The sequence below is a fragment of the Pleurodeles waltl genome, chromosome 8, assembly GCF_031143425.1.
Source record: "Pleurodeles waltl isolate 20211129_DDA chromosome 8, aPleWal1.hap1.20221129, whole genome shotgun sequence".
Classification (NCBI taxonomy): Eukaryota; Metazoa; Chordata; class Amphibia; order Caudata; family Salamandridae; genus Pleurodeles; species Pleurodeles waltl.
The window spans coordinates 421,219,580-421,245,753 of record NC_090447.1 but is presented as its reverse complement, the minus strand read 5'-3'; the positions used below and the strand labels follow the sequence as shown (position 1 = coordinate 421,245,753).

The 26,174-nt window shown below is 44.4% G+C and overlaps 1 protein-coding gene across 1 annotated transcript in view; it reads right to left on the bottom strand.

Moving 5' to 3' along the window:
* Nucleotides 1-26,174, bottom strand: part of TUBGCP5 (tubulin gamma complex component 5) — a 326,919-nt gene that overhangs the window by 41,361 nt on the left and 259,384 nt on the right. Inside the window, exons 17-21 of the mRNA XM_069204290.1 lie at nt 18,524-18,608; nt 18,313-18,433; nt 16,578-16,756; nt 7,490-7,615; nt 2,893-2,981 (exon numbers count right to left, since the gene is read on the bottom strand). Coding sequence (XP_069060391.1) covers nt 2,893-2,981; nt 7,490-7,615; nt 16,578-16,756; nt 18,313-18,433; nt 18,524-18,608 — 600 coding nt within the window. The remainder of the gene's footprint in view (nt 1-2,892; nt 2,982-7,489; nt 7,616-16,577; nt 16,757-18,312; nt 18,434-18,523; nt 18,609-26,174) is intronic.

The following is a 26,174-nucleotide window of genomic DNA, read 5'->3' as shown; positions in this document are numbered from 1 at the left end:
CATCTCACAAGGAGAAGTGGGACCAGTGCACACTGTCACATGAACCAAGCTATAACAGGCTGATGAGTCCTAACAAGGGGGAAACCGGTCCTGGGTTGCTTGTGTTGCAGGTTCAGGGAGGACCTGGCCTTGCAGTTCAGGATGAGCTGCTACCACTAGAGCAGGGTCAAGACAGGTTTGCATATAGGTGGGTCCAAACTGGAATAGTGGTGGAGTAGTGTGCAAAACAACAATGGACTGGGATGCGACCCTGATTAATTACCAGTGGCTGAGATTATCTCAATTATTCCATCCATCACTTTTCTGTATACTTCAGTTTGGAGTAGGGCATAGCATTATCTTCGTATTTCGACAAAACAATGTTGTTGAAGATACAACTGAGAAATAATATATTAGGATTCTCAAATCGATTAAGTCACAATAGCTCTCGTCTTCAGACTGCGACTCTGTTATACCTTAGTTCTCTCAATGATTTTTGAGGTAAGAGATTGGTAGATTACAATGAATGACTGTTTTGTGTGAAGTAGGAAAGAGGGGCTGGTCCAGTGGTGTGAAATACCAAGATTCTTCAATACTATGAAATGAAATTGCTGCTGTTCTATGATTCACTTTAGTTTAATAAATTATACTTTTTTCTGCTTATATTGTTCTTTGTTGTTGTTTTTAAAAAGTGTGCATGCTCCCTAAATTAAGTTACATTTGGTATTGTTAGGTAAGTGGATTTAGGATTTGACACCCTAATTGGGTGCACTTACTACACGCCTTAGAATAAAAGATTACACACAATGAGTGATGCCAATATGATGTTTCCTCGGTCTTCTGACCCTGTGGTTCTTTTGTTGCACCTCTGAAGTGCAATAGGCATAAACACCACATCAGCATCACTGAAGAGTGCCTCGTTTCCATGTGACACGGTTTTCACTTACCATCCTCTAGTTGTACACTTGCCTTTATGGTATACATAGGAGTACAACGCGTTTTTGACAGTGATGGCTGTATGCCTATTTTCATTTATTCTCTAAATCCAACGCTAGTCTAGTATCCGAAATTATGCATGTCAACAGATGCGAATATTATGCACTTGTCAACTTCCATGTCTCAATCTTTTATTGCTATTTCATACTACACTCATTATTACAATTAACAGCTTGTATTATAGTTTCCTGACGCTTGTGTTAAACTTTCCAGATGCTATGTCACTATGTGACCTTCTTTACTCCAATTCCTGTCCCCATCCCTCTGACCACTGTAATCAATGTCGATGACAGAGTACCCCCGCTCCCTGTCCTGGAGATGACTTGAGGGGTAATGTTTACCAGTTTTTCTGGCACTCACTAACACACTCATTGCTAGCGATGAATTTAACTTGCTCATATAATTTGCTAGGGATCTGGAGACAGTGCACTGACTCATCAGGACTGCGCTCTGCTTCTGAATGTTGGAAATGCTGCTAGCTAGATGCCAAAGAAGTCTTGGCACCTCTTCTTTTGTCACCTCAACAAATGCCGGAGCCTGTCTGTCATCTTAATGTTTTTAAATGTGGCTGCCTTAAGGGAGGGTTGTATTAAACAAGGAGAATCTTATGCAAACCTGAATGAATCTGTTATATTGTGGCACTAGGACATGCACAACACCTTTTCTGGTTTTGACACACACAGACAACCGCAAATTTGTACGGTAAACATTAAGTGGTTTTATTGCTTTGCACCATCTTCAGTGATTTTGTGTAGTGGTAAACATTAAAACATGCACAATTCCTCCTTCAATACTCCTTTAACATAGAAGTCACTTGTCCGGGTATTTCTTGTGCTTATAGCTCACAGCCTAAATTACACTTCCAGCATCTACATGAAGTGGTATTTAACGGATCCCTCACTTGGTATTATAGACTAAAGCATTTTTAAATGCATTACAATGTCAGTTGTATATAGAACTCTTCAGTAGGCCACTAGGCCGAGCCTCTCAGATTTCTGAAATTTAAAAATACAGGGCCAGATGTATCATTTTTCCAAATAGCGATTACCTAATTGCGATTATCTGCAAATCGCAATTATGTAATCGCTATTTGAATGTATTAAGATTCAGGAGTTTCATTTAGCGATTCCCAAAGGCTTGCATTAATGTTCATGAGGTAGGTCGCAATTTGCAATCCATTGTGAATGGCTATAATCACAGGGATGGTGGCGTGCTGGGCTCAGCAGACCACCATGTCTGTGACTGCTTTAAAATGAAGCTATTTTTAAAAAAAAAATGCAGCTGTTTTCCTTAAAGGAAAACGAGATGCGTTTAAAAAGAAAAATTAAAAGTTTTCTTTTCATTTTTTAAGAGGAGGCAGTGGTCTGTGGGACCCGTGCCAGCTCTTAAATTTTTTTTTTCACATGCATTCACAAAGGGGAAGGGGTTTCTTGAGGACCCCTTCCCCTTTGCAAATGGGTAACCACCTACTTGAGGTAGGTGGTAAAATGCAAATGTTTTGCGACTGCATTTGGGTCACAAAACATTCATATATACCGCTGCAATTCAGTATTAGGAAGGGACGCCTTTGACATGCCCCTTCCTATTACCAAATCGGGATATAGTGGCAATTCCAATTTGCGATTCGGTAACAAGTTACTGAATCGCAAATTGGAATTCATACATACCAAAATGAATTTCTGCAATTGCAAAAATGCATGATACAGCTGGCCCACAGTCTTTCTAAATTCATAGTGGAGTAACTCCATCAAACAAACTGAATATATGTATGGGCCTTGCCCCTATGCATGCGAGGGCATACTAATAAAAGTAACCAGTACAGTCTGTACACATGCGTTGCAAAACACACAGTGACTGAGCAAATCAATGAGATCATCCCACATCACCTTGCTGTAGACACACATTATTATTACATACCTCCAGTGTCTCAGACCAGCTTGCCAGCGATCCGCAAACATGAGAACTATGTTCAGCATTTTCATAATAGCTTCCTTTACAGAGCTAACCTGAAAAGAAACGCATCAAAGAAAGCTAAATTAACTCCAAAAGACGGATCAAAACACTATTTCGTTTGAAGGAATACATTAGATTAGCATACGGATGTATTCAGCATACCTGTGAAATTAGTAATCACAGCACTTGTTGAAGTAGGAAAACAACATGCGGTGCCGGAGCTTTCAGGATGATTCGGACAGGGAAAAGCAGATTCACTTACAATGAAGCCAAAACTGATGTGTTTTGCAGGGCTGTTAAACAGTCTAGGATAAACTTTCTGTTGACCAATACCGCTCACCTTGTTTGGCCATCAGACCACCTTTGCCAACTACGTTAAAAACCTAGAACTTCTATTGGGCAGTCATATGGGAATGAAATCCACGACTGCCAGTTATGAAGAACAATTTATGTTATTTATTGTTATTTCACTAACTGGTAAGAGTAATGATATCTAAACTACATGCAATAGCAGTTGGATGTGTAATTCTAAATGGGAGCGTGCACATGCTTAATACCGGCCAGGATTTTATCAGATGCTGGGTCTACTAGTAGTTAAGAATGCTACAGGCCAGCAAGGTGGTGTTTTAAATAATACTAGTACTCATTCTTTTTCTAATATCTGTGCACTGGCCATGGTTAAGCCAAGAGTTGACTTAAATACATACTGCCTCAAATTCAGATGCCTAACTGAGGCTAGGCTTATGTATCTGCAGAACAGAATTGTAGTCTTAACCGTCAGATACGCTCGTATGTAGCTTCTCAAGACTCTTCACTCAAGTTAGGCGACACATTTTCTTTGAATACGCACACAAGTTATGTAACAATTTCCTCTTTAGCATCAATGCATTTTTGCATTCTTTCAAGCACTCACAAATGAAATTTTGTTTCCATGAGTGAGTTCTTCTTGACAACTTGCAAATTTATGGGTCTGGAAAACATTGCTCTTAAAACAGATCTATTTGTTGTACAAATTAAGTAATACAGTTTGATAAAATGTATGTTATTAAGTCAGCCTTTGAGAGATGTGGATTTAGGGAGAATATATTGCCTAGAAGACTTGTAATCTAACCCAGTGAATTACACTTTTTTTATTGAGGCTTCAGAATATTCAATTACTACCAAAACCTTAATGGAGATAGAATGCATATTTAAAAACTATCTTCAAAATAAAATTTTGAACTGGACAACACTTCATCGGCTCAAATGGGGATGCCACCAAAAAAGACAATCTAAGGTGCAAATCAACACAAAAGAATAGTACATGGATTGGGAGGAAACACCACTAGGGGTAATCTTGATCATGCACTAGGTCTTCCACTCCACTGGGATTAACACTCACTTAGCAACTGCTCTGTGCAGGGGCTAAATGAGTGAGGAGGCCAGTGGGGGGGGAATGGGCTGGGGACTGAAGCTGGCCTACCCTTGCGGCTCAAGCTTAAAGCAGCTTTACCTCTTGGTAAAATCGGGTCTGAGGTTCCTAAATTCGGAGAATCTGGGTGTGGGATCACCAGGACATTCATGCACAGCCGTATCCCACCTGGGGATACTACTCTGTAGGACCTGTAACTGGTGCCAGAATGAGTATTTATGGGTAACCCGAGTTCGGATAAGATAATTAGCACTGCTAACACCACTGAGGTGTCAGTGAGGTGGGGAAGATAGTGTGTTCATAATATAAGATTAGTTATAAAGTGGAGAATTAAAGTGTAACGGAAATGATGGAGAAGAGGATGGTTTGCGGGTGTCATAAATGTGGTAGTACAACACTTCAAAGTGCATCTGGCTCTGATGTGGAGCACAACAGTTGTGGTTGCACAGCTCACTTTGTAAACGTAAGCAGGAAAAAGAAAGAGTTCGGGAAAGTGGATGGCAGAAAGTATGGAAATGCAAGGCTAAGTAGAGTCCAGAAGAAGAGATGATAGCACTGGTGGTTGGAAAGAGGTGAGGGTGATGGAGAAGAAATCAGAGGGCAGATCTACGAGTTTAGGCTTCCCATAAACCATTCTAAGATAAGATTTGTTTTTGGATTGTTAATGCCTTAGGATCCCCAACTCCAACTTCTCCTTCTCTGATACGCCTCCTCAGTCACATGAGCTTCAAACAGTGTGATTATGTCGAAGGAAAGGTTAATAAGTTCTCGCAGCACACCAGACCTGAGGCCAGTCAACGTTCTTGTCAACATTTCATGGCAGTATTTGTGAGGTGTCTGATCAAAGATGTCTGAACTAACAGTAATCACTTGAAATAGTCTTACATTTGGTACTTTCTGAAAGTCTTGACTGCTCTTGCTTGGGAGATTTTCCACAATGACCTGTTCAATTAACAAATGTTCTATCCTATTATTTTTCTTGTGCAAAAATACTCGATAAAGTTGCATGATGATTTATTTTTTATTTATTTTTTTAAATCAGCATATCATTCTCCGGTTTTCTTTTGCTAGAGAAAAGTTGGTAAAGTGGAAGGATATCTTTACTTTACTATCAACACAATGACAGGGTCCTGCTGAGCATACTCCCACGAAAGCACAAGCCATATGCCTCCATAACTTTTTTTTCCTTTTCTTATCCTGAAATCTCCCTTTGGTAATAACTTGAGAGCGAAGGATTCCACTTTCAATGTAAGGAAGACTGGAAATTAATCTGAACTAATTTGCTAAGTGGGCAAAGGATTGCAGAGTTTTGTTGGTCTCCTAGCCAAGACTTTGTAAAACAATATAATAGTACTAACAGACAAAGTGCATGTTAGTAAGTATGTTAGTGAGTAGATACCCCTCTGCTGATGTTTCCTGCAGGACTCAGCCATGAGCAAGACGGTAACGGGGTGTAAACAATATTGACTCAATAAGTAATGCCACTTGCTTCTTTTTCTGCCTGTCGTTTTCACACCTAGAAGACCTCTCTCCTGTGGAGGCTTTTCAAAGACAGGCAACTTTCTTGGATGGGTATTCTATACTGAACTATACGGTGGAGTGCATTTTAATATTAAAGTTCTGTTTTATTTTATGGCCACTATTCTACTTGCAGAAAAAAGAGTGAGGTCCTCAAAATCTCTTGATTCAATCAAAGTTGAGTATTTTAATGTCAAAAGTGTCATATGTCAATCGAGTACTCTACCCATAGTGTATGCCTCAAATTCAAATGGAATGTGGACATAGAATGCTGGGACACCGAACATACTGGAAGTGAGCCCTTACCTGGCACTGAACACCCTAATGCAATTGGAGAATGCCAGAAGTGGTGATTATCTCTTTATGTCACCAACTGCAATTCTCCTTATGGGGCTATAAGAAAGGGTGGCATGGGTAAATGGAGACAATGCTTTCCTTTGAATAATGAATGGCTGTGTCCCTGATCTACCCTCTGAAGCACAGTACCTTCTGTAATCCTTCAGTTTGCAAAAAACATGATGCCACCATGTTTTTTGGGATATATTTTGTCAACATGACAGTAAGCACTAACTGTTTTCAGTATGGTTGACTCTATTTTTTCACATATATCAGCCCTGTTCTCAAGTTAGTTTTCTAATTCTAATTGGATTGTTTGTGAAATAAAAAGTACATTTAGCTAGGTGTCTCAGTAAAAGTGCTTTAGCTGCTGCACCTAGGTGGATGCATTCAATGATTCAGGTTTCTTTTTATTTTTTTTTATTTTTACAAAATGTATTGTAATGTTACTCTCACATTTAATCAAAATATCCAATGTCATTATAAATTATTCACAACAGGATTGTCGAATGGAAGGTCATTTTACAACCAAACAATGAAGTGATATGTACTACTGTCCCACTATCTCAAGGAGGGAAGAAAACCAAAATTAAGAAAAGTAGCATCCATAGCTGGTGACGAAGTACAGTTCTGTGACATCATCCTTGCACCCTATCCTACATAAAGTTCTTGATTTGCACCCTTTCTGGCCTAGGGGGCTGGTGGTACAACAAATTAAGTATCCCCGAGTCTTGAACAGGAATTATTAATTTGGGCTCCCCTGCTTAATACAGCAATATGAATGCCGGGTTTTAAAGGTCAACCAACAAAGTAGTTTCTTGGCATCATGCTTACATGAAAAGTGTAGAGGCTTGTGTGCAATACAGTAGTGGTATGTCACAAAATGAGTATCCTGCTATAATATAATGTGTGTATACAAGAGCAAAATGAGCCGGGTCTGAAGATTCAGTAAACTAATGCATTTACTTCAGAGATGGGTGTATGACCCAATGGACATAGGTTCTAATCCTGGTGAGTCCAAACATCCTTTCATCATTCTGAGATTGATCCAAAGAATGCCACTGAGTTGGGAAGCAATACACACCCATTATCAGTCCATAGTTCCAAAAGGCCACCTTTGGGGTGAACGTGCCTCCTACTTATACCCAAATAGCCATTTTATGGTTTTCATTCCTCTTGTGCACATCATTCCTGGAAGGTCTCTCTCTCTTGAGGGGGAAACCATAACCAATAAGGAACTGCATTTGTAGGTCTATTCAAGTACATTTATTGCTAGTGCAAATCAACGGGACCTACCTTTTCTCTCAGTAGACAGCGGTCATGGATGGTAGATAGATACCTATAATGAATTCTAATCAACTGGTCTAGATCCTTGGCTTCTTCTACTTGGTGTTGAAACTCAAGACCTGTACTATGAAGAATCTGCAAGACAAAAGCATATTCATTAAGGGCCATCAATGGCACCATCACTTACTGAAAAAACAAAAATTCATAATTTAAAAAATAATTGGATACATGCTAATCACTGTTTGGTAGGAAACTACATGCTAACATGCTTCTGTGTCCATTTGCCTATATGTAAAATAAAGGTGTCCAAAAGTAGACTTCCACTGCATAGAGGTGGAGAGAAATTGCCAAGACCATGAAAACAACAGCTATTAAAACTAAACACGTTTTGGTCTCCAGTGATAGAAATGGCCTGCAGTGATAGAGTGACAGAAAAGGTAATCTTTGAGCTCTAGGACAAGATGTGAGACAAGAGGTTGAAATCTCATGCAAAGAAGGGTTTGTTTATTTAAGTCATTTCGCAACTGCCTGAAACTAATAGAATTAAGTGTACATAGTCTTGAGTGCACGTACACTTGCAGTCAGCTTTTATGATTACAATGACTTACACCAATGGAGCACCCAACAACTATTCAACACATTTGAGATTGGTGGTGGGAAGAGTACGAGAGAAGGAAAAAATGAACTTGTATTCATTCAGTCTAGGATGTGGCTCCTTCGGCAGCACACCTCTAAATAGTGCACCACTTTATGGTGAAGCTATCATCCTCTCTGAACTGATCTGAGACAGCAGTACGCATTTATCACCTGAAAAAAATGTATCACTGTTTTCAGTGTTGTATCAACATAGATGCAGTCCAGAGAGGAATAGGTAGAAAAATAAAGACCTCAACAAGATCTAAGCAGGTATCCTAGGTAGACCTGCTTTGTTTCTGGCCAGGCCAATCTATTGCAAGACAGAACTAATCAATAACAACCATTACAAGATGGCTTCAGTGCAGGTTGGGAGGGTCAAATAACAATAGACATATGTTTTATTAGAAAATACATTAGGAAATATAGAAAAGACATCTGTTTTAATAGAAATATATTTTCTAATAAATCCTAAAATCACAATCCTAAATCCAATGTATGCACTTCATTAGATAGCTGCCAAGCCGGATTCACTTCATGAGTGAGAAAAATATTCATTCAACTTTAAAAAAACATTTAATTTAGATTCAGTGTAACTGCTTATGAAAACGTAAATTTCATCAGTGATTTGTCCAGGCTTCCTAAAGAAATTAATTGTATAATTTGAAATCTATTCAAATATTTATCTTTTAATAAAAATAATTAGGTTATAACTAAATGCATCATGGGGCTTCAAAGAGCAGATAGTAGTATTTGGTTCCTTGGTTAAAAGGCAAAAGGCACTCCTTTTTTAAAAAAAACATTGAAAAAGTCAACAGGTTGTGTCTTTGCGGCCTATTGGCTCTGACAGAGGTTTTTGGCCACACTGCCCAGCACAGCCCAGCATTGATAAAAAATAAATAAATAAAAAGTTTAAAAAAAGTGCTATTACTTAGTGGTCACAATTTTTGTAGGTTTGCACAACATGCATTTATGCAAGCTTCTACAAAATAATGCAAGCTACATTTTTCATTTATTTACCAAGTTGGTAAAAATAAAAACACTCTTTTGCCCTACTTTTGTTTTTAAAGTGCAGGTAGCAGGAGTAACAGACAGCATAAGTGGGGGAGCAACATGGATGGGTGGGGCAAAGGACTGCATGGGGAGGACACAAGCAACATGGAGGGCGGAAGTGAGGGGCAGAAGCAACAAGTGAAAGAGAAAGGCATGTGTTGGGGGAAGCAACAGGGTGGGGAAAGTAAAGCAACAACAAAAGAGCAATTAAAAAAAAAAAAAAGATTTATGACCTACTTTTATTAGTTGTTTCAATAACAATATCACATACAGGAAGACAGATCCCAAATTCTCGCCTCACATTCTGATGCAGTATACGGATAAATAGGTCTTGCTCATACATCAGACAATTACTGATTGCGTTCATGGAAGTCCCAGCCACACATCCCCGATCTTATGGTATTTGCCCTCAAATACCCTTGCCAGATAAACGGATCTTTCCATTTGGGCACACCAGTCCATTCCCCTCTTCCATTGTTGCACCGAGGGGGCAGTCTTAGATGCCCAGAGCCCAGCAATGTCCCTTTTTCCAATTTGCAGGGCCGTGCCCACCAGTGTTCGAATAGCTCAGGAGTTTCCAACGCCCTTAATCACTCCCAGCAGGGCCATCTTGGGGGAGGAGACCAGTGAGAGGTCTAACAGGACGGAGAGTTTGTTTAGGATTTTCACCCAGTACTGGTGAATCGTAGGGCAGGGCCAGACCACATGAAAGCAGTCCGCTTGTGAACAGCTGCACCTGCTACAATGAGGGTCTGGTCTGACCTCAGCCTGGAAAAGCCTAGCTGGGGTCAGGTAGGCACAGTGCAGGTAATACATCTGCACCGTGCGCAATCCAGCCGGGATTGTAAGGACTTGCAGCGCCATCAACACATCTCACCAGTCGTTGTCGTCTAAGGGGCCGATCCAGGATTCCTAGCGAGCCCACAGGGGTTGGAGGGATGGTGAGGTATTTAGCACGAGATTGAGGTAGATCTGTGAGATTCCTCCAGCTTCCAGGGCCCCCATCATCACATTGGCTTCAAGAGGGCTACATTCAGGTATTGGGGTGTCATTACCAAGGTGAGTTCTCAGTGCACGCTTAAGTTGCAGGAATTTAATAAACTGTCTGGGCCAGGGCATATGTTTTTTTAAACTGCTGCAAGGAGACCATGTGTTTGTCTTGCTCGATGATGCCTATCGTTGTTATGGCTATGCTGTCCCATCTTGAGAAGCCTTCTAAGCTGGCAACCTCTCGTAGCCACTGCCCATGCCATAAGGGGGTAAGTTGTGTGATTTGGGCCCCACCACCCCATCAGTTTCTGAGTGACCTGCCAACTATGTAAGAGCTGGCTAGTAATTTTGGGCATGGTTTTGCGGATGGGGCTTTCATAGAGCATATTCATAAGGTGTGCAAACCCCATTACGGCTAGTTCAAGACAACAAGTTGGATGATCAATCCCCAGTAAGCCAATTATTGATGGTGAGGAGTCAGGCAGCTAAGTAGAAGTATATTTTTGACACTGCTAGGCCAACGTCATATACATCGCGCTGGCATGCCTCCCATGATAGGCGTCGACAGCCATCAAACCACACAAAGGAGCAGGGCCATTGCGTCCATCTCTCTGAACTATTGGCGAGGGAGGCAGATGGGAAGGTTTTGAAGACTATAGCGCAATCGGGGTAGAATGAGAATTTTGTATAGGGCAATACGACTCATCACATTTAGAGGTAGCATCTGCCACCGCCCCAACTCCGCTTTCACCTTCCGGGTAAGAGAGGTGAGGTTAAGGGCCCAGGTCAAATTCGGGTCGAGTGCTACTTTTATGCCCAGGTACGTGAAACTTAGGCGTCAGATGGGGATGGTCTGCTGCCAGTCAATCTGGTCACGCGACTCCGACAATGGGACCAGGAGGTATTTCTTAAAGTTCACCCTAAGGCCAGAGGCCTCTGCAGCAGCTGGAGACACCAGGGTCCGCTCAACTCCAGCTGCGACAAATAGAGCAGAACATCATCTGCATAAAGCGCAATGCGCTCCCGCCCGCCATCCCTCTATGAAGGTGTCCCTACGGATCATCTGTGCAAGCGGCTTAATGGCTAGGGCAAAGAGGAGAGCGGATAGGGGACATCCCTGCCTTGTGCCCCACCCAATGGGAAACATTTCAGAAAGTTTCCCATTCACTAAAAACACGGACAGTTGGCGCCTGATATATGAGGCGGACCATACGCCGAAAGGGACCTCCCAGTCCCGCCTTACGAAGGACACAGTCCAGATAACCCCAGTCTACCGTATCAAACGCTTTCTCGAAGTCGATAAGGAGGAGGGCCAGTGGGGTGGGAGTTTGTGTCTGTGTGCTAGGGCCACATGCAGCCTCCGTAAACAACGCCTAGTGCTGCAAGTGGGCATGAAGCCCATCGATCGGGATGAATCAGATGTCGTAAGGTTGTCTTAAGGCGGGTGGCCAATATGTTAGCGAAGATCTTGATTTCGCTATTGATTAGTGATATCAGTCGATATTCTGCACAGGATGTAGAAAGGGGCTGCAACATAGGCAGCACCACTATTGTGGCCTGGTCCAGATCGTGAGGGAAGGCACCTGTCTCCAATGCCTCTTTATAGAGGCCATGGAGCTGAGGTAATGGAATTTTGTGTAGTATTCTGTGGGGTACCCATCAGACCCAAGGGTTTTCCTGGGTCTCAGGTTCGTGATAGCTTCCCCGAGTTCCTCTAGGGTCATCAAGACCCCTACTGACTGGAATTGGGAGGGTCGGCATGTCCACCTCATTCTGGAAAGGCATTTGCTGTTCAAAGGAAGGCCTGAGTGCCGTCGTATACAATGCGGAACAATACTGTGCAAATCTATCCGCTATATCCTGCGGGGCATGTGAGCAGTCCCCAGGTCGTCTAGTATTTCAGGGATCACACGCCCCCATCCGCGGTCTGGTTGCCAGCCAGTAAAAGACTTTACTGTTTCTGTCTACCCAGCCATAAATCTAGGCCTGGGAACCCCGCCAAATCTGTTTTGCCTCTTCTAAGGAGTGGGTTCTAATTTCTTGTCGCACCACCTCTAAAGCTCACCCATATTCCTCCCCCGCAGTTCAGAGCAGTTCACGTTCCAACTGGAGTGGCCATGACAAGGGACATCATATGGGCCTGTCTTTCTCTCTCCTGCCGTCTCAGAAGGCCCTTGGCATGGCCCAGAATTGTGGCCTTGCCCGCAGACCAGAGTGTGATACGTGATTGGACCAAACCCTCATTGTCTTGGAAGTAGTGGTTGATCTCATTACGGAGATCGGTGCAGTATGTCTTGCCCTGTAATAACCAGTGTGGACCTGAGTGCGGTATGCTGCTGAGGTGTGAGGGTATTGCCGGTGATAAAGGTGCCATGTCCGTCATGTATCGCATAGGCCAGTACCAGTCATCCATTTGGCAAGGGATAAGGAGCACCTCCGGCATACGTCAGATAGAGGGCCCGTGATGTCCAGGGACGGGTCTAAGACCGAATTCATATCGCCGCTGAGGAAAGTGGGGCATGTGGGCATCTGAGTCAGTAGTGTGGTAAGAGTGTGAAGAAACTTCTCAAATTCCGTCAGGAGGGGGGGTATATACCCTAATTAGATTGATATTGTGGTCATCGACCCTGCCTGTCAGTGCTACGAACCTCCCCTGTGGGTCTAATCATTTCTGCTTCAGCACTAGGGGTAGTCTTGGTATAGGAGTATCACCACCCCCCCGGCCCCCATTGTGTACCCTGAGTGGTATACCCAGTCAAAACCATACCAGGCCAGGAACGAGCAGGTGAATCCCATCAAATGTGTCTCATGGAGAAGTAGGATTGAGGGACAGAGGCGCTGCACCTGATGCAGTACGGCTGTTTTTAAAATTTTATCTAGGAGACTGTTGACGTTCCATGAGGTTATATTAGTGGGAGCCATGTGGCATTGAGAAGGTAGGGAGGGAGCCCCCACAGCCACTTGTGACGTCAGGATGTTCACCTTGGGGGGGGGGGGGGGGGGGGGGGGGGGGGGCCTTTGTAAGAGGGTGTCCTGCATGTGTATAGTGTCTGAGGTGGTCTAGTGCATCTTCCCACCTGCGACATCAAGGTATAAAGATTAGTAAACAAACAAGAACATAACAATTCAATCATACATTGGTAAAACCCTCCCTATACTTACCTTGCCAACATGAGGAAGCATCTGTTGCTGCAAAAACCTGGTGGAACCAAAGAAGAAAAAAAATTAGTAAAACGAGTCTCTGTTGGCATGGAGTGGTGAACCCCTCTAGTAGATTGGGCCTCATATAGATGCTGCTGATGGACCCATGCAGAGCCAGTTATCCTCTTGTCAGTTTGTCAGCTAGGTGGGGTTTGGCTCAGCCTGTCCTTCTCCTCTAGAGGCAGCTGCCCCAGGGACACCGACTCCTGCCGCAGAGGCGACGGGGAGAGACGTCAAGCACCAATGGATCGGAAGGCCCTCCAGGACCTGCGCCTTCTACGATAGAAGCCAGCCCAAGAAGCCGCAGCGCAGCCGGGCTCCCCCACAGCCGTCTTGGGTGCACTGGTGGATGTTCGCTCTGGGGGAAGAGGGGTCCCTTCCGAATCGCTCAGAAGTGGTCGCTCCTCCGTTGTCCATTCCCAAGCCACCTCAGCGCATATCCAAAAAGTATGTTCTACCAGCATGCAGCACCTTAAGGCGAGCCGGGAAGAGAAGCATATATTTCAGTTGCAGTGCCCTTAGTTTCTGCTTAACCTGTTCGTAAGAGTGTTGTTTGGTCTGAACCTCCCGGGAGTAGTCTGGAAATATCAAAATCTTCACGTTTTGGTAAAGGATCTCCGGCTGAGCTCTAGCCTCACGCAGGATGGCATCCCTTTCTTGGTGATTGAGGAAGCGAGCGATGAACGCTTCCGGGGGGATAGCAGAGAGAGCCCTCTGTGCAGGCTCGATGGCGAACCAAGGGGACAGTTTGTCATGAGGCATCCATGTTTTAAGCTACTCTTCGAGAAAGACGGCGGGGCCAGGGCCCTCGGACGTCTCTGGGAATCCCACAAAGTGCAGGTTATTCCGTCTAGAGCGGTTTTCGGCATCACTGGCGCGTTGTTGTAGCTTGGAGGTGCACGTTGGGAGGTGGGACACCATGGTCCTAAGGTCGCGAGCCTCATCTTCCACTGTAGATACACGTGTTTCAGCCTCCGTGGGTCGCGCCGATGAATTTTTGAGGTCTTGCCTCAGCAATGTCATGTCCACCCTCACCTCCTCTATTATATTTTCAACTACTGCCTGGTAGGACTGTATGGCCCGGAGGATCTTGTCTAACTCCACTGCTGCCCTCTACCAGGGCAGTGGCCTCAGAGGAGTCACTCCCGGGGGCCCCCGTCGGAGTCATGAATTTATAGATGGGAGGACGATGGCTTCACCTGCTTGTGTCTCCCCGTGGTGCCAGGGAGATTAGGAACCGGTTCCAGTAGATTGCGTATGCGCCCCTCCGCGGTCTCTATGAAGATCAATCTCTTGGTGGAGGGGCCCCCAGGGCAACGCCGTGATTGCTCCCTGAGGAATGTGCCACCAGCTAGTGAGAAGCAGCAGACGGGCTCCACAGCACTCCCAATGGGGGACTGTGGTAATTGAGCGTCTCTGGGTGCAGGTGGGGCAGTGACGGGCCGAGCCACCGCTGCCGATCCGGGCCACCAGGCAGCACCCAGGCCACGCACCCTCAGGCCCCAATGCTCAGCTGGGCATGCTGGGTTTCAGGCAGTCCCGCCAAGCGCCACCAAGACCCAGCGGGCAGCTGCATTTTGTGCATGTCCGCAGCCTGGGTCCTGCCGCCATTCGGATCACTGCCCGAAGAAAATTTGAAAATGGCTCCTGTTCAGCTCACAGCATTCCCTGCATCAGGCCAGAGCCGCCCATATCAGTTCTGCTGGGCCCTGTGCAGCATGGATGGCAGCGGATGACGAAGGGGTCCGGAGCACTCTCCGAGTGCGACCGCCATCTTGACTCCCGAAGCCACACCCCCAAAACAGCAATGTTAAGTAGGCGGAGAAGAAGCACAAAGGCAAGAAAGCAACTGGGGAAGTATATAAGGGTGAGCGCAAAAAGAAGGGGGTGGATCACAGATGGACAACAGAGAGGAACATAGAGCGCAGGGAGAGATTAGTATCTGAGGGAGACAGCTGGAAAACATAAAAGAAAAAGAAGTAGTGCTTGTAAAAAAACATGGTAAAAAGAAACAAATTAGAACATGAAGGAGGAAGCTGATAAAAGAGTGTGACATGAAAGCCTACCAATGCTAAGCTATGGTAGAATTTAAGCCCCTGTAAGTTCTTCCTAAGCCCATGAGGTCTTTGTAACCAGACAGCTTTGCTGTCTAGCAGGCTAGACCTAAAAAGGATTGTCCTGTTGGCTCAGAGTTCAATAGACATTGGAAAACTGGCCTGATACATGCTGCATCAGTTACAAACCATTTAAAACTCTGCAAGTAAACCTTGACTGCTGGACAAAGCTAGTTTTGTTAAGTCAAGTATACAAGGGGACACCTGCTTAGCCGTGTCCAGTGCAAGAGACTATGGCAGAACAGACATAAAAATAAATAAATCCACACATCCCCTCAAAATTATTCTGTACCACTAGCTGCTGTAAGACATGACAAAATGTCTTACTTCTAGAAGTCTAATAGAAAAATTGTTTCTTCATGCGCTGAAGAAAATACTTCTAAAGTGTTTATATGAAAAATATCATATCCAATCGCATACCTAGCAACTTCAGACACATTTAGATGTTGATTGAAAAGCCACATATAGAGAGGATGTGGATCAGCCCCCTTCAACCTTTGGTCTGGATTTAATTCAAATTTTGCTTCTGCCCATCACAACATACAGCAAGGGGCAATGAGCCAGCCCACTTCAGCTATAGGATTTATTTTAATGAGTGTCAGCATCTTTTTAGAACACATGTTCAAATCCACAGAAAACTACTACAGTGCCAGGTCCGGTAGCTAATACTTTTTGCCAATGCTTTTTGCCTTTCCAACGTTTATCATTTTTCAGTCATCTTTGTGTGTCTCAATAAGGTCTTCAGGTTACACTCATTCAAAGCCAATAGCATCTTTTTGTTGAGGCAATAGGAAACCTATTTTACTGCAATGGCCATTAAAACTAAAAATAGTCTCTATCTGTCCCATGTATGCCACAAATCACCTGCACGGCTATGTTAGAAATATTTGTGGTAGTATTTTTTTATATTTTTTTTATTGTTATTTTAAGTATATGTCCACTACATTTAGGTGGTGGCGTACTTTGTTATTTCTATGACATATGCTTGCAGCTTGCCAAGGCCAGACCTACCTAACCATCTAAACATTACACACATGTGAGCCAAAGGAGGACCTTTTCACCAGTACTGTATTTGAAAGACCACACAAGTAAGTGATAACACAAACCCTTGTCATCATGTAGTTGTGCAAACTATTAACAAAATGCATGAGCTTCGTCCTCAGGAGGAACATGCGATGTATTTGTTGTTTTACGGGTTCTTTCCTTATTAACACACGGGTTTCAGATGATAATTCAAATAAAGGTGAAAATCGGCGTGATGCGCTTGCAGCCTCATTTAAAAGATCTGCAAAAGGAAAGAAAAAAGTGCAAAAGTTAAAAGCAATCTGCTTCTGCATGCTTACCCCCACGTAATGGTTCCTTCAACAAATTCACAGTTATTGAATACAAGATGGGACCCATTTACAGACAAAAAGCATATTTCCCTTCGTCACACCGCCTTTTGTCCTAGACGACCTCTCACGGTCTAGGACTTCAATCAATGTTGCGGTTAGACAATCTCTAGCTCTCTGGTCGATGGATAAGGGTGCTATAGGTCAAACGATAAAAGCCCATTACAGAAACTGCAATGCTATTTCTGTTAAAAAAAAAAAAGGGGCTGCTGAGGTCATCTAAAATAGCTACTTCCCTTCCCACAGATAGGAGCAGATAAATGGGTCACTGCTTTAGACTATGTACTAGTGTTTAGGAATTAGGATTAGGACTGGATCCCAATGATTCTAGGTTTTAGTAGAAAGTTCTACCAGATGAGCTTTTGGATGCAAGGTTATTTCTCAACATCCCTTAGTATCACACCTCCCAATGCCGGATACAACATCCAAGGCCTCTGATTCCAGAGTTCAGTATTTTAGGTTAATTCTTCTTCTAACTGCACTGTGGGAATAGTCAGGAAGAGGCCCATTCACAGGGAAACAATTGCTGATTCTCCCCTGTTAAGATTATAAAGGAAACAGAGTGGTGTGGTAGAAAAAAGGTTGTGTGTGGAGGTTTCACTATGCCCCTTCATATGCATGGGACAAGGTTCTGGTGAAGTAACGAATACAAAACAGCAGTTTTCACAAAGCAACTAATTTTAGCTGGTTGTGCCGCTGTTTGGTGAGCACAAGCCACTTCACTTCATGAGACATCCATACACACTACAATGATACACAAAACTCCTTGCAGACATAATACCTGTACAGTCACAGATCTTCAACTCACACACACCCTGAAGAGAGAGAGAGACGATAATTTTGCCAACTTTGAAACGTTGTCCACTAGGTGACTGGAGGAGGCCTGGAGAAGTGGAATGACTTTCACGTATTGATAGCTAAAGCATCAACGAGGTTCACTGAAGGAACGGGCTTGTAGGGGACAGTGCTTTGCGCCTGGGTAGCCACTCCTACGATGCCCAAATTACACAAAAATAAGTCTCCTGAAAACATGTCAGGGAGGCTGCAAAACCCATAACGCATTTGCACTGTGCAGATTCTCCGAGAACCAGCTGGAAACCAACTCTGTGCAATGGCTCCCATCTCATACTGTGCTCACTGTGTACTACTGTGTGACACATAGTGGCACCATGTGTGGTGACATAACTAAGAGATAAAGACATACACACCCCTTTCTTTGTGATAGCAGCCGATGCCATACTTTGATTGAACATTGTGCCACTTCATTATTAAGCCTGCCTACACAGAATGCAAACAGGCTGTGGTGCTAGATGGAGCTACGTGACTGCCTTTCATTAACAAGGGATATACTTGGTTTCACTGTAGGAATCCTGACTGTCTACAATTAAATACACAAAAAATTGCTTTGATTTGTTAAGACTGCTCCTTGCCCAAACAATATGTGCCTTACCACCAAACTGTAACTCGTCCAGGCTGTGCTTGGCCAGCTTTATCAGTAGCAAAAGAAGGAACACTTGATTGTAAATCTTTTGACATTCTGAGCTTATCACAATATCTACCGGCCAAGGAACCTTCAGAGACGGGAAAGGAAAAACAAATCGTTATTTTGTTAATTAATCTGCTTTCAAACGTCAGGAATGGTATTTATGGTATTAAATTACCCTGTAACTCATTGTCAACCCATCCAGAGTATGAACAAGTAGTTTCTTCTTAGCAAGCTCAACATTTTCAAAAGAGATCGCCAGTCTAAAAACAAAATAAAGCACTTTAGTTAAATCCATTTGGCTTTAGCTCATCCATACATCATGCTATACTGGTAATACCAATAAGGAGGTATACACATTTTAGTTGCAGTTTTGTGATTTAAGACCAGTTTATATACTATACATCTTTGATGGTTCTTAGGGAGGAAAAAACAAAAAAGTGCTGTATGTCCTTGATGTGCTGTAAACATCTGCTACCAATAATTTCACATTAAAATTCTGTATCATTGGCAGACTGATCACTTTGATTGCAAATAGAGAGATGAACTCACTCATTGATGCTTTCAAACAATTTTCTACTGAATCTGTGAATAGTTTGCACAATCTTTACCTTGGCAACAAAAATCCGACAAATCTCAAACTAATAGCAAGCCCATTTAATTGCTGTAGCAAAGATTCCAACAACTGCTCCTAATCTTGGCATCTTTATTGTTGTTTTCATCCATGGAACTTCTAGGGAAGCAGTTATGGTGGTGTTTAACAAGTTACTTACCTTCGGTAATGCACTTTCTGATGGACACTAGCTAACCGTGGATTCCTCACCTCCTAAATACCCCCAGGTGCCAGACTTGGTCTGGAAATTTTTCCATGGGCCCTGCACACCAGCAAGTGGCGCTGTGCAGCTCAGTGTCGACTTCATCCCGCCAAACAACTGACACCGGAGCAGAGTGCATGTAAGCGGACGTTGTCCGCTGATGTGCGTTTACTTATTTTTTAGCCGTGTTGTTGGGTACAGAGGCCAATCGGTGAATACATGTGGCAGTTGCAGATCTGTAGAATGGGGCTTTTTTTATAGAAACAAAAATATACCATTCCACGGAAAGGGGAGGTGGGTGTGGGATCTGTGGTTAGAGTAACCACCAGAAAGTACATTACCAAAGGTAAGTAACTTGTCCTTCTGATGGACACTAATCACAGATTCTTCCGCTTGTGAATCGGTATCAAAGCAGTACCCCCCAAGATGGTGACTCAAATCAAAAAGTCCTGACAAGTGGGCAAAGGGCTCATCCCGCTGATCCTAGCTATCAAGGCAGTAGTGCTTCATGAATGTGTGCATTGCCATCCACATTGCAGCCTAACAGATGTCCAGACGGGTGCTTTGAGTGCCAATACAATGATAGGAGAAATGACTCTGGCGGAATGAGCCTTCAGTCCTTCCTTAGGCTGCTTTTTGGCCAGTGCATAGCAGATTCTCATTTAAAAGACTATCCACCATGATGTTGTCACTGCATGTACTCTGCCCACCTCGATATGGCCCATTTCTGTACTTTGCCCCAGAGAACCCCACAAAAAGCTGATATCAACCCAACAGCCCTTGGTACAACTGATGAACAGCTTAAGGCCCTTTTAGGCTTCAATCGATGGGTTCTCCTCCTCTTTTGAGGGGAGGGATGGAGCAAAGAATGATGGAAGAATGATGGATTGTGGACCATGAACAGTTATCACAACTTTCAGTCGAAATGAGTCTTTGGTCCTCAACATCAGTAAGTCAGTGAAAAAGGTGGTGTATGGCGACTGAATAGAAAACGCTTGCAGTTCACTACTGCAACATGCTGAAGTGATCACAATGAGGAAGACTGTTTTAAGAGTACACCTGTGCATCTGCTCAACTGAGCTTCACGTAAGGAAAGCGAGACTCAAATTAGGGTCCCACTGTGGCATCACAAAACCTTTGGGTGGGAACATATGAATTAAATCTTTAATAAAGTACATAATTACTGGTAATTTATACAAGGACAGTTCGTCAGCAAACAAACAGACCGAAAGAGCTAACAAATGACCTTTAACAGTGCCTACAGCATTTGTTGCTGGGTTAAAGACAGCACAATCCGAGGGCTTAATAACCCTACGAAGAGGCTAGCCATCCTGTCTGCCTTAGAGAGGTCGGGGAGTCATATATGTCTGCTGCAGGAGACACATCTCGTCCCAAAAGATATTTACTGCATGCGTTCTAAGTGGTTCCCTAGGCAGTTCTGGTCTTCGGCATCAACGAAGCATGCAGGGGTTGCAATACTATTGCCGCGCTCATTCCCTGGGGAAGTAGTGACAAAACTGCATGAGGTGCAAGGTAGGCTTTTATCCATGAGATTGAGACTGGTTTTTTTTTCCTTCACTATTGCTTTATATTTGTGCCTAATTCTCAGCAGGAAGTCTTCCTAAAACAGGCTTTGACCCCACTGTTACAATCTCCGGACGGTGCTATTCTGGTGGGGGGCGATTTTAACCTGGTGATGGATGGGGATTTGGATCGCTCAGCTCACCGATATGGGCAGGCGGGGTCAATGACAGCGGCGGCTTGTCAATGGCTGAGAGAGTGTGGCTTGGAGGATGTGTGGAAGAGGGTGCACCCCACGTTAAGGGACTATTCCTTTTACTCGGCAGCGACCAAGACATATGCTAGGCTTGATCTTTTCTTGGCCTCGCAGGAGTTTCTTCCCCGGGTTAGGGAGTCAGTGATCGAGCCTCGAGCCTTATCTGATCACGCTCCGGTTACTGTTGAGGTCGTCATGAGTGTGGAGCGCGTGGGCGTATCAGAGTGGCGATTCAGAGACTCCATGCTTCAGAACGGGGCAACAGTGGAGGCGATTCGTAGTGCAATAATAGATTACCTTACCCATAACGATGATGGGACCACTTGTTTGGCGATGCTGTGGGAGGCACTGACGGCGGTATTGAGAGGCGAGGTGATGTCGCTATCCGCAGGGATAATAAAGCAAGGAGATTGCTTAGAGGGGATTTAGAACAGAGAGTGAGAGTATTGGAGTGTTCACATAAGCATACCGTGCTCCGAGAGTTTGGCGAGAGCTTGAGAAATTGAGGAAGCAGTTGAGGCGGCTGGATTGAGACAGGGCAGAGTATGCAGTAGTGCGCCTTAAGCATAAGTATTACATAGGCAGCAACAGATGTGGTAGGCTACTGGCGCATCAATGATAAAAATGGTTTGCTCCCCCTCGGGAGCGGAAGCGCGCACGAGCAACCAAATTGCGGAGGCCTTTTCGTAATTCTATCGGGGACTATATGGGGCTGAGGACCCCATTAATGCATCTCCGGAGGCCTTCCTAGCGGGTATAGCAATTACTTCTTTGACCGAGAGAGAGGCAACCTCATTAGATCAACCCATAAGGGCGGAAGAGGTCATATCAGCAATTTCGCGTTTGCAGGTCGGGAAGTCACCTGGCCCAGATGGTTTTTCCACACTTTTTTATAAGACCTTTTGTATGGAACTTGTACCGATACTAGTACGACTCTTCAATTCCTTTCAGCAGACGGGGGCTCTCACAGCTAGCATGCTGGAAGCCACGATTGTGGTTATCCTGAAACCGGGGAAGGATCCTGAGGAGTGCGCCTCCTACAGGCCTATTTCTCTCCTGAATATCGATGCCAAACTGTTCACTGGCATACTCGCACACCGTCTTAATTATTACATGCCGGGCCTTGTGGATCCCGACCAAGCCGGATTTATACCACATAGACAGTGTCGTGATAACACTAAGAGACTGCTCCATCTATTGGATAAAACTGATCGCTCACGCAGGGAGATGCTCTTTCTCTCTATCGATGCTGAAAAGGCGTTCAATAGGGTTCATTGGCCATATCTGTTTAGGGTTCTTGAACGATTTGGACTGGGCCCGGGTTTCATAGCATGGATCCGCTGCATCTATCAGGCGCCTCGTGTGGCGATCCGGGTCAACAGGACGCTTTCACTGTCGTTCCCAATTCAAAGAGGGACCCGGCAGGGGTGCCCCTTTCACCTCTCTTGTTTGCGCTTTATATGGAACCCATGGCGCAGCGGGCTCGTGATAACCCTCAGATCAAGGGAGTGAAGTTCGGGGGAGACGAGCACATCATTTCATTGTACGCGGATGATGTGATTCTTACCCTCTCGGAGCCGGCGACTTCATTGCCTGCACTGATGAAGTTATTGGATGACTTTGGACGGGTCTCAGGATTCCGGATAAACATGTTAAAGTCCCAGGCCATGAGTAGGTTTATTAGTGTCGAACCTGAAAAAGACCTGAAGGCCCGATTTCACTTTATATGGTCTTCCTCAAAACTCCTGTATTTTGGGATTGACTTAGGGTCCACTGTTGCCCGTACGGCGATGTTGAATTACAAGTAACTGACCCGGGAGGTGCAGCGCGACCTTGAGACCTGGGGGAGACTTAAACTGTCTTGGCTAGGCAGGGTGGCAGCGGTGAAGATGACTATCCTACCACGCGTTCTCTACGTCTTTCAGGCACTTCCACTGGGACCCCTGCCACGGATGATAGCAGCCCTCCAGACAGCAATTCTAAAATTTATTTGGGAACGTAGGGCGCCGCGGTTACCGCGTCGGGTTCTGTATTGCCCTAAGCAGGAGGGAGGACTGGCGGTCCCCTTGCCTTTTGCGATACTTTCAGGCTGCACAATTGCGTTTTTTATTAGAATGGAGTCGCCTGTCTTCCAAGAAACATTGGTGTTTCATGGACCAAGCGGTCGCGGGCTCCCATATATGGAAAGAGCCCTGGCTCCGCCGCCACCACAGAGCGCGGGGGTTGTATGCGTCCCCGGTCACGGAGGTGTTGATGAGGGTATGTGATGCGGTAGCTAGCAGACTGGTGATTTCGGAGCTTTACGGGCTCTTTGGGGGGGGAAGCCCGTTCGCCTAAGACTAAGGGTCAGCGGAGGTGGCAGAGGGAGCTGGAGAGAGAGCTTTCTGAGGAGGAATGGGAGGGTATTTTCTACAAGACTCATCACACGGCCTACAGTGCGGCAGGCACAGACAGCATATAAGGTGGCCTCCTATTGGTACTACACCCCAGCAAGGATTCATGCCTGGGATCCCACTAAGTCTAGCCTTTGTTGGAGGGGCTGCGGGGGTGGAGGGTCGCTTGTGCACTTACTATGGCATTGCCCCAAGTTTCACCAGTACTGGGAGAATATTTTAGATGCTATTGATTTGGTGGTTGACACTCAGATCCCCAGATTTCCTGCGTATACTTTGCTGGGCCTGCCTAACCCGCTTACCTTCCCCCTGAGATCACTGAAGGGGCGGCAGATGGCCCTGGCCTTGAATGCAGTATTGCAGCTGTTGTTGGCCGTCTGGGGGACTGACAAGATTCCGACAGTAACCTCATGGCTCCACAAGTTGTGGTTCATCCTCACTATGGAAAAGCTCACCTTAGCTTCACAGCAACGTAGTGGCGAACTTAAGGAACTCTGGCAACCAATCTTACAACTACTATCGACGGAGTTCACAGAATTGACATGTCCGGCCTATCTGAGGGTGCTGGAGTTGATGTGAGTGAAAGGGAGTGAGTGAGCAACACATAGGACTAAGATCACTTTGGATAAGGGCTTGGGTCTGAGTGATGGCTATATTATGTGCCAGTAGCAGGGAAACAATGTTAACGTTTTGTTCTTGTTGATTGTCACTATAAATGGAGCATGCCTTATTCTACGGCAACTGTACCAGGTTGATATAATGCATATGTGATGTTTATAATTGAAAATAATAATAAACAGATTTGATCCATAAAGACAGCACAAAAAAGCACATCTGACAACTTTGCTTTTAAGAGGCCTGTATGGCGGCAACTACACCAAGTAACACATTTATCCCAACTTCAAAAGCGTTTGTTGATGGACCCATTGCTGGTAGAATGACTTCCATGACTTCAGGAGGAAGGTCAAAAGCAATCAACTGTCACTCCTCAATCTCCATGCATGGAGGTGCAGACTGAACAGGACTGGGTGCAGAATGAGGCAGGCAGAATGAGTCTCTGAGACAGCCTCCTTGAGAACTCCAAAGTGCAAAAGTGTTGGCAATCTGAGTTTTTGGTGTGACTAAGAGATTGAGCCAGGGTTATCCCCATTGCTGGTAGACAACCTGTGCCACTTCTGGGTGGAACTGCCAGTCGTGATCCATTAGGCATTGCTGACTGAGTTTGTCCACCCTGTCGTTCAAAGATCCTGCCAGGAGGTTCAGGACCAGGGAAATGCCTTGATGGCTCAGCTGGATCAGATGCACAAAGCCTCCTGACACAGGACCCAAGGAATCCACCCACCCTATGTGATGCAGTACCACCTGGCAGTAGCATTGCTCGTAAGAACCTGAACCAGACTTCCACTGATTTTTGAAAAAAAAGCCTAAAACATCAAGGGAATGGCTCACAACTTAAACAGAGTAACGTGGAACCAGGTTTTCACTACAGAAAAGAGTGCCCTGATCTCCACCTCTCCCAAGAGGCCTCCTCTCTTCAGCAGTCATTCATCAGTCACCACTGGGTGGAATGTGGGAGGAGTCTTTTGCCAGTCCAAGTGCGTTTCCGTCTACTTTGTGTTGTTGGTAAGGGGAACAACATTAGTTCTTAGAAATAAAGGATGCGCCTGAGTGACGGCTAGGGATTAGGTATACCATGGAGAGGCAAGAGCTAATGCAGACCTAACGTCTGAGTTTCAACAAATGTGGGACTCTTGCCTTTTCCTTCTGGCAAATTATTCCAGATAGTTAACTTGTCCCACGTAGCTAAGTGTTCAGAGAATTATTGGCACCTTACAGAGAGAAACCGATTAAACAACAGACTTGAACGCAAATGACACAAACAAGGGGCCAAGCTTAGTAGCACAGCTAAAACACACTCACAACTTAAGACATATTTACAGTTCATCAAAAAAATACAAGGGGCCTAAATCATGTGCACTTTAGATGATGCTCAAATTAGTAACCATTAACTCTTTCTTCCTTGACTGTTGAGGATGGTACAGAAGAAATGTTGTGATTGTTTGATTGTTTGATTGTCATTACTCATCAGTGATACTCTCTCTAGCCTTGTATGATCAGAAATATATCACTCATGACATTGCTGACTTTTATCCACGATAACATTCCTTATCTTATTAACTTTATCTAGAGCTATTTATGAGACTCACAGGAGTCTCGCTGGATATTAGCCAGTATTCCTTGCAAGATTTTAACTCTGAGATCCTTTAAAATTGTGAAGTTCATTAATGCACTTCCCTGCTTTTGCTACAAAGTTAGCATAATTATGTTCTTGCGATTTCTATGGCATACATGTACTCCTCTTTAATTCGAAGGCTGCTTCTGCCTTGATACAGTTTAGTTTTGTGCCATTTCATTGGTGTGGACTGAAGCTTAGCAACTGCGCTCATCCCTGTACCACATCAGAGTATCTGAGTTTTTGCTTTTCCTTTTTGATTTTTGTAAATTATATTTGGAGGAAGCTTTTGTCTTGCACAGAAATTCTTAAGATCAATGACAGTCACTGTAAGAGCCGTCAGATAGCATGCCAGTGATACACTGGGTGTGGAACCTGGCAGTAACAGAGGAAATATCCTTTTTTATTAATTCCTCGTACATTTATAGTGATTAGATAACCAGCTTGTTGCCTATTTTGCTCAGTGACAAGAAGGAACCACTGTCCTAGCCACACAGAGAAAAGTATTGCATATATAACTATATTATATTTAGATATATAAGATTCTTTTGACATTAACCATAGCAAGATAGGACATACCAGAAGGCATGCGAGGCTAACATCTGTCAATA